Raw genomic sequence first — 14,510 nt, forward strand, 5'->3', positions numbered from 1 at the left:
GCAGATTTGCAGCCGCAAAAACGCCAGGAAAGGAGGATCATCCGCCCCACGACGAAGATCCAATGCACTCGCCAGTCGATCCCTGGGGAATAATAAGTTATCTTATTGAAATGGCAAAGGATTTACAGTTTGGTTCAATGCTAAATCTTATTTTACAATTGAGCCGATGGTTTTAGGATACATTTTCTTTTATGGTAAAATTTAAAGAGCCGTATATATGATATTTAATCTTTGAGCTTAGGCACTGTATAATAACGAAATTTTCCGATATTGTTAAAATGAGTAGTATTATTTTATTTGATTAAGACTATTATTGATTAAGACTAAAGATGTTTAATTAGGTTAAAAATCCAGAAAGCCCAATCGCAGTAAGAGCATTTGAAAGCCAAAAGTCTGCCCAATCACTCAGCCAGGTTATGAACAACAGTTAGTCGGAGTTAGCCTGGCCGAGTGCCCGGCAATCCGGCAATGTGGGTCTTCATGGATCAATGGGATACGCGTGATGTCCTTCGGCTAGATTCTGTTTGCTGCTCTGCGCTTTGCACGTCTTCCGTTCGCCCGACTTCGTTGGCCATAATTGTGCCATTAACGTGGCCGACTGCAGTCTGGGCCTCCCTCATTGCCCCTCCGCCGCGTTGCAACCCTTTCCCCTTTTTGGCTTGTGTCTACATTTGCATCCGTTTAGGCAAGCATTTTTCCTGCCTTTCGAAAGTCGCATTTAACGGTCCCTCCTAATGTGCACATTGATGCGCTTTTCCACCCACACTTAAAAATATTTCGTTAAGTGGTCTTGTATAGTTTAGAATGCAATTCGACTTTAAAGTTATTTGACATAGAATAAATTAAAGTATACATGCTTACTAATGTAGAGTTTCTAAAATTGGATTAAAGAGAATTCCTTGTGATTTCAGGATAGATAGATTTGATTGCTTTGAAGAAAAACAGTTTCCTCGAAATATCTTAGTTAGTAAGCTAGAATCGAGTTCAAGTAACTCTTTTTTCCAAGTGCCGGTCACATTCGAGCGGAGGATACAGACCCGATTCGATCCGTTTTGGGGCGTGTAACTGGGGCGCAACAAAGCCCATTTGCGCAACTGGCACATAATCAACAGTTGCTTAGTCAGGGCGTTATGGATCGCGTTCCTCCGAATTTCCACATTTCGATCCAGGCCGCAGCCAAGGTTTCCAGCGCTCTGCGGCTTTATCCATGCTCGTTATCATAATGTGTTGCCTCATTTGGGCGGGCTGCCTCAGATCCCTCGGATACTGAATGGACTCGATGAGGTGGGTGGATCCATGTGCATCGGGATCGGAATCGGGATCGGGAGCTAGCGACTCTGTAATCAGCGAGGTGTGAGTGACCTGAATAAGGTTGGTCAGCGGCCGCCGTTGGAGAAGGGATGGAGATGGAGATGGGGATGGGGCAGGAAAATTGCTGGGCCGGCTTTGCCAAAGAGAATGTTGGAAAATATCTCGGCAAAAAGCTACTTGATCCTCTCATATTAAAAAAGCATTTCTAGCAGCCATAAACGGTTAGAAAGGTTGAAACTAGTAGAAACCACTTGCCAAGTCCGCTGGGCGGTTGGATGGCATTCCTTGACCTCGGCGATTTCTTTGGCTGGCTATCTGGTTTTGGACGGCAAAAAGTATCTTAAAGAAAGAATCGGAGATAAAAGTGAGTCAATTGCCAACAGTTACTTTTAAGTAGAGCGTATATGGGCTATTATGAATAAGGTATCTTCTCGTTTAATTGATCAAACACACAATACACAAATGCCCTACTTATAACTACATGGAATGCTCTAATGATCACTCTCATATTCCTAACTTGGTAATTGGCCAGCATGTTGCCCAAGAATTTGTTCATCTAGTCGGCTAGCTCCACTGCAAATTATGCCTTCTTCAATTAACGCCCCGAGATTAATTTTCCGTCGCAGACTGTGACCAAATAACCGGCTAATGCGCCCCGACAAGATAGAATTCTGGCCGAGATCAGGGCGGGGCACTGGATGTGAAGCCAATTACCAATTATCTACTGTTTTCCACACAAATTTAACATAATTTGGCCAGTTTTGCGTTCAAATTTGTGGCACAATTTGTGGAAGTTGGCTGTGGTCAGGGCCAAGAAACGGCTCCATGGACAAAATGAGATGGGCGGGCAGAGGGAGTTGGCTCCGGCTGACTCCAATTGTGGCCGAAGATTATTATTTTGGCTACTGGCTGACTGCCAAGCGTATTTCGCATAATCGAAAGTGACCGAACCGCAGCTATTTGACTGATCTTTTGTATGCCAGTCGGGTAACGGTCGATCGTCGGTTATGCACAGGTTGGGGAAATATTGAAATACACAAGATTGGAGCAAAAAAAGTATCCAAAAAGGCTTTGGCAAAAAATGATTGATGCCAATGGCGAGCGCCCCGGCTAATACAATTTAAAATTCAGTTAAAAACAAAAGACCAAACGCAAACGAACGAAATACGTTTGGTAAAAATATAAAAGACGGAAAAAAATGAAAAGTATTCATGGATAGATCGCATAGTTTTAACCGCATTTCGCCGAAGGCGTAACACACTCTAAACCGGAAGGGTAATTAACTCGCTTTGCCGATCACGCCTTTGCATTCAGATCGGAGTTTCGAGCTTGGAGTTATCGAGTTTCGAGCTCGAAGTCTGGAGATCGGACTCGAGATGGATGAATGGTCGGATGGATAGATAGATGACTTGGGCTGGTTGCCCAGATGGATGGCCGGGTGTATTAAAAAGCTATAAGTTTCGGCTTTCGTTTCGTTTGGATCTTTCTGATCTGTTTTTTTTTTCCTACTCGTATTTGATTTTTGCTCTGCGCCGATGATTAATAATCGGGCGAGCTGGCTTATATAGGCAAATGCGTTCACAATTATGTTTCGGGTCTGCGGCCAGGATTGATGGGTGTATAAAGGCTTCTTTTATGCGGTAATTGAGTGTGGATGAACCAACCTCTTCCAATGGCTTTATTATGCCCACAAGATTTGGCTTGGCTTGTGCGGTTTGCAGCGATCTGGATTCGGAAAACATGGGCCAATAAACTGACGAAACAATAAGCTGGAAAATTTAAATGGTCTAAACCTTTTCTTTTACTTTTTATGCTTGGTTGATGTTTAGGCAATTACTCCAGTTTATTCTCAATTTGCTCTGCCATTTATTCCAATTTAAAGCCCATGATTTGTATGCGATTGTTTCATTTATTGATTTTTCATGTTTCATAACGATCCTTTCTGGTTTTCATATATATAATAATAATAATAATATAATTAAACGTTAAGTAAATGTTATAAAATTGATTTTGTTTTTCGGGTGTTTTGTTGTTGAGAATTGCAGTAATTAGCTCTATAAATATGTTAAACTTACGGCATACGTTACAAATCGATTTACACATAAAGATTTATGTATACATATAAAGCCTATACACGTACACAATCAATATATCCATATCCATATACATATATCCATATATTTATATGCATATAATTCACAGAGTTTCAAAGTAGTTGAAATCGACCCAGTAAGTTAAGACTTTCATATGTCTATGTACAGTTGTTTAAATTAGCTACAATTTTAAGGTGGTTTTAGAGTGGGTTTAAGTATGTATAGTAAGTTGTTTATAAAGTTTTTGCCTTTAAGTTGTATTTATTGGTTTGTATTTTAGTTTAATGTTTGATGCTTCACCGTCTTTTTCCATTGATTGCATAGCTAATGTTTAGAGTTTCGTTTAGTACAAGTTGTGTCGAAATGGTAACTACTTAAAGATAGATTTCCCTCTCGGAGGCACGCTTAAGTAAGAGTTAAAGTAAGTTTATCATTTAACAACGAGGAAAGCAAGCTCTCTAATCTCTTACGATTCCTAAGAGCTTATTGTAATGGCCTTGGCGTTGTTATTGTTGTTGCCGCCGCTGCTGTTGTTGTTGCTGATGTTGCTGCTGTTGTTGTTGAAGTTGCCGCTGTCCTTTTCCAGATTCACAGACTGATCATCGCTATTGGCATACTCCTCGGTATCGCCCTCATTGCCGGCCAGACTGTTGGGCGTGTAGACCCGATTCATGAACTTCCTTATGTCATCGAAGTACTCCTCCCTTTCGGCAATGCCACTTGAACTGGGCGAATCCCGGAAATTGTTGCCCTCCGACTCGTGCTTCTTCACGTGCCGATCGAGATTCGTCTGCTGGCCAAAGGATCTATCGCAGAGCTCGCAGCGAAAAGGACGCTCCTTGTTGTGGATGTTCCTCACATGGCGCTGCAGGTTCGAGGATATACTGAATGCCCGATCGCAGTACTTGCAGGGATACGGCTGCTCGCCCGTGTGCGTCCTCAAATGCCTCGTCAGATTGGCCGATCTGGGGAACACCTTGCCGCAGAACTTGCAGCTGTAGCGATCCTTCGTCTTGAGTCCCACCACACTGCCCGCTGAGAACTTAACGGGCGGAAGCGGCCGCTTTGGGGCAGCTGCACTGGCGGCTCCCGCCAGCAGCGCCTCAATGCCGCGCCGTCCGCCCGGTTGGCATAAAAAAGGAAACCCCGAGCGGTAGATCTCCTCCAGCAACAGCGGATGGAAGGTGGGATGAGTCTGCGGAAGCGTTGGCCCAGATGCCAGAGCGCTGTGGTCCGCAGCGAACGCTGCTGCCGCCATCGTCGGCACCGCTCCGCCCTCAGACGTGCTGCTCAGCTCACCACCCGCACTTGTAGGTGGCGACGGCGAAGGGGTGAGTCCGGGCGAGGCGGTGGGCGTGGGCGTGGGACTGCTGCCCTTGTGGGACTTCTGCGAGGTGGACGACTCCGCCGAGCTGTGTGATTTGCGCATTTTCAGCGGCGGCCCCCTTTCTGCTTCAAATTCGTGTAACCTGGGCATGAACCTATGGAGCATAAGGTTTTCCTCTGCCGGTGCGTTAAAGAATGATCCAGGCGAGCGTTTGCGGCAGATGGAAAGGTCCAACGGTGCATCTCCTCCAGACGGTGTGTCTGCGGGCGGTGGTGTGCTCATGATATCAATGGATTTCTGTGGGCAAAGGGAATACGGATTAGAAAAATTTAAAACAAAGTAACTAACTACTTTAAATATCATTATAGTATTGAAAAATGTATTTTAATTTCGTTTGAAATTTTTGAAATTATTATAATTTGAAACGAATTAAAATAAATCTGTGTATCTCTTTCGAACTTACCCTATCATCCTCGGCCTGCTGTTGATCGGGACTGCTAACCCTTTCGGGTTCCTGCTTCATATTGTCCTGCTCCTCAGATTTTGAGTCGTTTCTGGCGTCATCCAATTTCCCCTTAATATCCAGGGAATTGCGGCTCTCGTCCTCTTCGCCTTCGAAAGCCTGCACAAGTGGCTCCTTCTTAAGTTTTTCGTCCGCCTTGAAGGCCAACTCCTTCTCCGTAACTTTGTCGTAGGCCTGCGATTCACAGTTCTCACCCTTCAGAAAGCCAAATGGTAGTTTCTGATCAAAGGCGGAAACGGGTGAGGTGATTTCCGGACCACCGCAACCCAAGTCCATGGGATTTTTCGAGAAAAACATTGGAATGTTCGTAGGATGCAGCGGATTTTGTGGTAGAAAAGGGGAGAATCCGTAAGGCGGAAATCCGGGAAAGAAAGACGGTGCAGTGCGGAACATTAGGAAAGGATTCGGTGGCGTCGACATGGCGGCAACGGCAGCAGCTGCTGCTGAGGACGAGGACTCCGAAGATTCTCTTGGTGGCGCTGGACAGGTGGATGTGGCAGTGGCGGCCAGGTGGGGCTGATGCGGAAGTGGGTGCTGGTGCGGATGCTGATGGTGGCGATTCACGTGCTGGTTTCGATACGGACCCGGACCCGTTGAATCACAGAACTTTTTGTGCTTGGTCAGGGAGGTCAACGTGCTGAAGCTCTGGTTGCACTTGTCGCACTTGATCTGCATCCGACAGGTGGCGTGCATCCGCTTGTGCCGGCACAGATTCGAGAATTGCGTATACGCCTTGGAGCACACCTCGCAGGCGAAGGGCTTCACGGAGCTGTGGATGTGCTGGTGCTGCTTCAGGCCCGACGAGGTTCCGAACGTTTTCCCGCACTCCGGACACGGATGACAGCGAGCTCCGACGTGGTAGGCGCGAATATGCCGCTGTAGATTCGAGGGGTCACAAAATACCTGCAAAATACGGATCACAGAGCAAAGCGAACGGTGTGAGTTGCGATTGGTTGCTGGCAATAAAATAAAAAATGCGTACACTGCTACAAATTCAGCAATATAAATGAGTATTTCACATTATAATAAAATGGGTCACACATTCACTTCTTCGTAATTTCGTTGTTTTAATGAAAATGTACATAGAAGATATACTAATTAATTTGGGTTGACTTTTTCGAAATACAAATTTCTTCCTCTGTACGAAATAGTGAACTGGTCGGGTGATCTGGTTCCAAATCCAAATGAAACGAAACTGAAATTAATCAATCATCTGGTGGTGGTGCTGCTGCTGCCGCTTTTGCCGCTTAAACGGATCTCTTATTTGGGCTAGACAATACCCGACGCTCTCCGAGATTACGCAAAGGTAACCAGAGCAACGGCGGCGAATGGCAACAACATCATCTCCACCCACTTGGCAGCAGCCAAACACCTTCGTCAATTATTAACATCAATTGCTACAATTGTCATTGCCTGGCCCGAATCATCCATCACCCCCGGGAAGGTCTCCAAGCGGAGATCAGGGCTGGACAATAGAAGCCCCCTTCATATGTGAAGCCCAAATGGGAAAGCAAGGTGGCACAAGGCTAATCATGAAAGTCAAAAAAGTTACGCAACCAGGTAGGACTTTACATCTAAATGCTATGCGATATATTACATTTTTTTACAATTAATTGGAAATTTATAATTTATAAGAAAATTATAAGATAAAATAAGAATTGTTTAACCAATATTGCGACCAATAATGCGACCAGCCCTAAGTCAGAAGTGCTCCATGTGAAGCTCGCACATTTCGTACTTCGGAGGGGCGAAGGCAATGACAGATCGGGCTTGGGTTTTGTTGTGGAGGATATCGGGGCAAGGTGGGGGCGGCGGGGGTGTTTCCGTGAGGCAGGGGATCCAGCCTGGCATCCAGTTTTGTGTACCCACTTCAAACTTGATTTCGGTCAGCCGTTGCGACTCCCCCGTCGCCTTTTTACGAAACTGTTATGCCTAATCATGCTGTCATAATGCGCTACGAATTCATATCAAACGATGATCGAGGCAGCCTTTTTTGTCTATCTCCATGAGCCACACAAAAGGTGGAAGACCATGGGACGGGGGGATTGGTGGGGATAAGCTGGGGCATCCAGGGAAGCCGAAGAGCGAGAGAGAGAGGCGACATACAAGAATAGCTCGTGCTATAACTACATCAAATGGATTAGATTCAACTACTCTCGAAAAAGGCGAAAAACGCCACAATAGACAACGACAACTACAGAAACATTATATGTATATATATATAAAGACAACGACGATCTCGGTGTTACAGCAAAAACAACAACCGAGGAAAAAAACAACTAAAGAAACAGTGAAAAAATAAAAACTAACTCAGGATCTAAACAGATGAATACATAACATTTATCATATATCATATATAACTAGTGGAATGATTAATATTCAGTAAATGATATTTTAAGATAAGATCTGGGATTTAGGATCGAATAAACAAATTTTTAGATTTTTTTTCTGTGTACTGAAAGATGAAAAGCAGTCGCAGCTTCGTTGGGTTGAGTGTAGGTGTTTTGGCATTCGGCGGAGCAGAAGTGAAGAAGGGGAAAGTGGTGCAGGGGCTCCGACGAGATCTCTGTTTTTCTGTGGAATGTGCCTTGGGTGGGGGTATTATCAAGGAGGAGATGGTCGCCAAGGGGACGGGACGGAACGAGGCTGTGTGCCAAGATCTAGGAGCGTACGTGGGGTCAGCCAAGGCATCAGTGCCTGTGGGTCCATGGCCTGAAGATGGGATCGGATCTGGTAGCCTAATGGAGTTGAAACTTCTGGCTGAAGTTGCAAGGAAATAAACTAATGAAAACCCGATAAAAGTGCTGGCGTTCATTTGGATCTTATGAAAGGTACTTAATTATAATTGATTTTAATAAGAATTCAAGGCTGAATATTTTAAACTCTCCTTTTAAATAGACCACATTCCTGTGCCGTCAGTTAGCCCCCCCTAAAGACTTTACAGTTATCCGCCCCCCTTAACACCATTGTGCACTCAACTGCCTCATCACGGATGCCAAGCTAAGCCCTCGAACAAAGCCTTGTAGATCCGTGGCAAATCCCTTTGGAAACGCCTTAAGCCCGCTGCTTAAAACAAACAAAGCTGACAGCTGCAGCTCTTTTTGGGCCTGTCAGAGGGCCTACAGAAGAGGTTAACACAAAAAAAGCTCGGACCCCAGCGAAAGTCTGGCCCAAAAGATCGATCATCATTTGTTTGGGCCGAGTGGCTCCCGTTTAGGGATGGGTTTCTTCGGAGATATGTACATGGAGCCGTGGAGCCGCAATGCGTGCTACTTACATGCCACCGAAACAATTACAGAGCGCTAAGTAAACCAACTGTAATGCTCGATGGGCATTGAAATACCGTTCGATTTGGATTGGGATTGGGATTCGGATTTGGAAATGGAAATGGGAAAAGCCAAGAGAAAAGGCCCAACGGCGACCACAAGATCGTAATCAACATGCCATTAAAACATCTTTGGAAGATGTCGAAGTCGCAGTGCGATGACAATGACGCATGAAACGAATCGTTCGATGGATGGATGCCTGATTTTCGATGGCTAGATGGATGGATGGAATGGTTGGATGGTTGGATGCTCTGATGGCGTTGCCTCCGCTCCCAAGCCCTTTTGATTTCGCTTTGGCATTCAAATGCAGCCAGCGAAGATGAACTCCACCAAGGGCGGGGCAAAGGGGGGCTGCGACAGGGTTTCTTCATTACGGGTCGCTTAAGTGTTTCTGCTTTGGATGAGTACACGCCCTGATTTCCAGCTATTGCAAGTAAGCCGCTCAGCGCGTGCTCAAAAGGTGGACCAGGTGGGCCAGGTGGTGCAGGGAGGGTGTGCAGGGGGCACACTCTTAAAAGCCAAGTTAGCAGCCCGCGGCTATTGATCCGCTTGAAATCAAAAGTCTTTTTGTGTTGCCAAGCCACCAGAGCACCACGAGCTGATACAATAATTAATGACGGCGTAAGTTTTCGGCCGATCGAAGGTTGTTGGTAACAGAAGCTATGGCCGAGATGCTCTCTCTTTATCTTCATCAGAAGTCTTAAGCCGTGGATGATGTTGATACTTTTTGGGGCTATTTATGCAACGTGTAACTTAAACTTTTATAAATGCTTACCTTGCTGCAATTTTCGCAGGAATATTTGCGTATGTTATTGTGGGAGATAGCTTCGTGTTTAATCAGCAAAGGACGATGGCAAAATCGCAGAGCGCATTGCTTGCAGGCGAATTCGTCCTGCTTGAAATGGTGAGCGCCTATCAGATGATCGTCCAAGCTGAAAATGAAGGAAAAGAGAAGAAAATGCTTAGAAGTGCAGTTCAAGGAAAAATCCGGGCACCAGGAGCCACTTTACCCGCCCTTATCTGACTGGCTGTCATCGCAAGTTGGGAAATTAGCATTGTGACATTTTCGTGAGGCTCTCTGCGCCAAATCGCCGCGGTTCAATCAAAGTCATGTGCGCCAGTTCACACGCCTTTGTTTGCCGACCACCTGGGATAACGCCCACCTCGGAAAATCCCTCCCCCTTTTCCCGGACGGGCGTCAATTAGTCAAATGATGTTCAATATTTAATATGCGCGGCCAGCTGATAAGAGATCTTATTCCGAAAAAAAGGAAACAGCTGCGACCAATGAGCAGAGGCGTCCTTGATGGAGGAGAATTGTGGCCAAAAGTGGTGCGTGGTGGTGCGATGCTTATCGACTTGTGTGTGGGTGGAGTAAAATCAGGCAAAAAAAATATATATATATATGTCCATATGTGAGGCAAAGCGATGTCGACAAGAGGCGGCAACGTTTTCATTTTTCTTTGTTTTGTCATCGTCATGGAAGAGTTGATAGTTCCGAGTCCCCCCAAATCCCCCCTTTTTTCGCTACCTTCACCTGAAGTGTGGGCGTTTGTTTGGCTTACAGTCCATGCATGTTCGACATCAGATAAATGGCAAAAAAAAAAAAGAAACGAAACGAAAAAATATAGAGACAGCCTGGACACGCAGACATTGCTCACATAGCTTCCCTTCCATCTAGAGCTCCTCATGTAAAATTCAATAAATCACCGGCACTGATAAGTGCACCCCAGGGGGATTGGGGACCCACCGACTCCCACTCTAGTAACGGTAAACATATAGACCGCCGCTCCACATCTCGGGGCAAACATCAAATCAAAGCTCGCTTTTAGCACTTCAACTTAAATATATGGGTATCTATGATTATAGCCATCGCAGGCATATAGAAATGTCATTTGCGTGTTGCCGCCAATTGTTGCTTGTGGGTCATTTATTTATTACAACGTAAAACATTTGTAAATATTGGGACTAAACTTTTGCATTAACCACTTGTGTGGGAGGATGATGATGGTCGTGTTTGTTTTTGAAGAGGGAAAACTAAATGGCCAGATTGATGGTCAGATATTCAAGGGAAAGCCGTCAGCTTAGTTGGGAAAGTCATGTGAGTACCGTGATCTATATGATGATTTTGTTTATAGATATAAGATTTTAAGCCAAGTATTTTCTCTTTTTTTTGACTACTGCAAGTGCAGAAAATTAAGCGAAAAACAAACTTTGGTGAAAAACGAAATAAAGGCCAATGAAATCGAAATGCCGCATCAATGCAGGAGGCATTAAGGCTCAGTTAACACCTACAGATTGCACATTTGGGCCCATAAAAAACCAATCATGGAACGGGCCAAGTCAAGCCAAACCAAGCCAAACCGAAGTTTACAGTAAACTTCAGGTGGCCAAAGCGAACCGAAAGCCAGTCAAATCAAGACCAAGACCATTTCGATTTATTTCCGAGCTCGGAGCTCACTCTCACTTTCGGTTGAGCGTCTCTGGGATGTTTAATGGCACTTTTATTGGCCGCACTATTATCGCCATCAACTTTTAATTAAGATCTCCGCCGGAGTCTGGCATTAGACCGCAGATCCACTTAGATCCAAAGGCATTTAGCAACATTTGCGAATACTTTGTATCTCTGTCGGATTTCTCTTTCAACTTGTATACCTATACTTCTGCACGGATTTTATTCGCTGCGCACCCATAATTCTTTCGGGTAAGTTGGAAGCTAATTGGGTGCTTGTTGTACTTTTTCGATTTTTTTGTAGATCCTAAGCTATACACAAAATTTGATTTAGATTATTGTCGCTGCTGCTTAAATGCCAAAGCAATTTCGGCAGCAGACATTCTCCTACGCCACAATCGGGAGCTACTCTTGATACCCTGGAGGTGTTCCCCTCGGGGGTCTGATAAACGGCTATTAAGTTGGCCAGTCGTACTTACAGATCCAAATCCGGATAGACTTTATCACAGACCTCACAGCGTATATCGAAACCGTTTTCGTCGTCTGTGAAATCGATGTCGCCCTCTCTGATAAGCGAGGAGTTTTTCTTATCCTTGGAGAATTCGTCGCCACTGTACAGGGAGCCTGGAATGAAGAAAACGAACTCGATTAGAATAAAGTTGGATAATTGTATAATTGTTATATATTGCAGATTTAGGAACTATATTTATTCAAAATATTCAAGCGTTGGTCTTTAGTCAGCTTAAAAGCGATCGTAAGATATTACAGATCTCAATAAACTAACATATATAAGATATAACATATATTAAGTTTTATTTGCAGCTCTTCAGCACTCACAGAGAATCAGAATATCATCAAGTTTAACTGCGTATGTTCACTATATATCACTTCGATCCTTCAGTTATCACTTGAGCTGCTCACTTGACACACAACCGTTCGGCTTCGCGTTTGATGAACAAGTGTGTCGTTTGCGGAGCATAATGCCGACGAGCTAATGTTCTGTTTGTCCGCTAACAATCTGCGGCAGGTCCTTTTTCTGGCCAGGACGCACTGGCATATGACCACCACACACCTTTGCACACCAGCACACACACTCACACACACATGTACGCTTGCTCGGGAGTAAACACGCAAACACTTAACACAAAATTGGTAGCAGAGACGAAATCGTGTGCACTCATATATGGCACTCGCGTAGCTTGACGTTGAATAGATAATTGTCCCAAATGAAAGTAAGGTAAAGGCAAGACACCCCTACCCACCCCACCATCTCTAGAGGCACACCTCACCCCTCTCTTAGCTTGGCCAACTCCCGACGAGTGCCAAGTGCACAGAATAATGTATATTTAGAATAAGGCTTACACATGATGTGGAGATTGTAAGCATAGTTTAAAAAATTAAAATAAATTAAGAGTTAGAATGAATGCATGAACTTTACTTGGATTATATTCTGTATGTTTTCATTGGCTGCACAGAAGTTCTTCATTATATAATGCTTTAGTTTTAATGAATTTGTAAGCATATAGCGTATGGGCTTTTGAAGCATAATTACTTAGCATTTTTTCTCTCTCTGCATCTTTAAACAATTCCTAGGGGAAATGAGTGTTGAATATGAGCAGAGAGGTTGAGGAGAAAGCTGAGGTGCTCTAGGGGGTGTAGAGGGTGGGGTAGGCTACTGCCACCGGTAGTGGTAGTGGTACTCGTATTGGTAGTGGTACTAGTTAGCAGGGGTGGTGGGCAGTGGACAACCACCAGGTGACACCAACACAGCGACTAAGGGATGATGGCGATGACCAGAGATTATGCATGCAAGCACATCCGAAGGGTCAGCGTCAGCAGTCAACCCCTCAACCTCTGCCACCCTGCAGTTCTAGTTCCGTTGGACTGATTTCGTTTGAAAAGTCATATATGTAGATGTGGCACCTTGCAGCAGCGTATCGCTGCTTTTGGCCTCTAAACAGGTGTTGCCTCTCAAGGCAGCCCACCCCCTTTGGTTGCCCACTCGACGAGGGGTGCTTACCAAACACCCAAGCCTTGCCCGCTCTGAAAACGGAGTGGTAATTGCTGTTTGGGTCAAAAGTTAATTTTCAGCGTGTGCAATATGGCCGCAAAGGGCAGCGAAGATTCCCACGTCAAGGGTTTTCCTTGTGGGCTGCACTTGAACTTTGCCCGGAGTTTCTACAGTTCCTAATTTTGGGTGGGCAAGCGTGGGATAGTAGGAGGGTAGGCGCCGTTTCTAGGGGGTGGAGATGACACATAGGAGTCAAGGTAGGAGTGGGTTGACATATGGTGCCTTGGGCAAATGGGAGGGTAGCTGTAGGTTCCTTGAGCCTGAGAATGCTTGGGAAAACTTATGTTTGGGTGGGTTGTTTAAGTAGGGCGGAATCCTGGGAACTAAGTTTAAAGATATTAAGAGCAGCTGCTCTTGGGAGTAATTAAACAAGTTTAAGAAAAATTTAAAAATAAATAAAATGTTACTTCCATTAAACTACTATTTCTTCTGACTCTTTTTAAAACCCCCTTAACCAAGCAATTAATCAAACACCCAATGAAAGTACCTAATTTATTTGTCTTTCCACAAAGGCATCTCCGCTGTCAGTTCGCCCATCGATGCCTTATCATTTGGTCATTGACCAGCCCCCTTGTCAGCATCTCCCCCAAATCCTGCACAATCCTTTCACGCCTTTCACCAGATCTCTTGCAGCTGGATTCCCCTTTCATCTGACAGATTGATTCACTCGACCAACAGCGAACTGACAATTCAATAGAGTCATTGTGAGGGATCAGGATGTGGATTAACCAAGGCCAACGGATGCCGAAGGAGGCGGGCGGGCTGGAAACTCTTTGACATGCCAATTACATATCAGAGAATATGCTGCTGGCTGCCAAAAGCCAGCGGCTGACCCTGAATCGGAGGCTATATTGCTAAACGGAAGCCGAAACTGTTGACAAATGATTGATTGAATTATTTACACCTTACAACTTGCTCAAACGAAATGTGAAAAAATCAAAGTTAGATCCGCCTGCTAATCGATTTGGCAGCAGCAGCACAAAATAAAAAATAACAAACAAAAAGGGTTAGGTGGCACTCCTAATGATGCCCAAATTGACACACGATGATCATTTGGCGGAAGACGCGACACGAGCCTTCTATTCAATTTAATTTTACTCTTTCGCTTTTTATTTTTCAGCTCATTAATCATCCATCAGCTTTGCCGGCGACAAAGTGTCAATCGACGGAGGTCTGTTGAGTTTTTCGGTTTTGGATTCGTATCTGAGAGTTAGTTAGGATCTCGTTTATGGGCTTGGTCTATCTGGCGTGTGTTCTGCCAGTCGCCAGTTGGCGATACGAACGTATCTAAATGTGCTTCGTGTATAGTTTGTTCCATTGTTTGATTGGTCGATTGAAGAGTTGCCGCGATTTAAGCCGAAAGCCATCTCAAAAGTGTCTTGGTTTCGTTTCTGTATTGTTGGGAATG

The 14,510-nt window shown here is 44.8% G+C and overlaps 1 protein-coding gene across 4 annotated transcripts in view; it reads right to left on the reverse strand.

The window, feature by feature from the left end:
• Positions 1-3,200: 3,200 nt before the first annotated feature.
• LOC6732716 (transcription factor hamlet) overlaps positions 3,201-14,510 on the reverse strand; it is a 29,821-nt gene continuing 18,511 nt past the window's right edge. For all 4 annotated transcript variants that reach the window (XM_039294365.2, XM_039294309.2, XM_039294387.2 and 1 more), the window contains 4 exons: positions 11,511-11,655; positions 9,356-9,512; positions 5,195-6,157; positions 3,201-5,028 (listed from right to left, as the gene is read on the reverse strand). In XM_039294365.2, coding sequence (XP_039150299.1) covers positions 3,880-5,028; positions 5,195-6,157; positions 9,356-9,512; positions 11,511-11,655 — 2,414 coding nt within the window. In that variant the 3' untranslated portion in view covers positions 3,201-3,879. The remainder of the gene's footprint in view (positions 5,029-5,194; positions 6,158-9,355; positions 9,513-11,510; positions 11,656-14,510) is intronic.

The sequence above is a fragment of the Drosophila simulans genome, chromosome 2L (assembly GCF_016746395.2).
Source record: "Drosophila simulans strain w501 chromosome 2L, Prin_Dsim_3.1, whole genome shotgun sequence".
NCBI lineage: Eukaryota > Metazoa > Arthropoda > Insecta > Diptera > Drosophilidae > Drosophila > Drosophila simulans.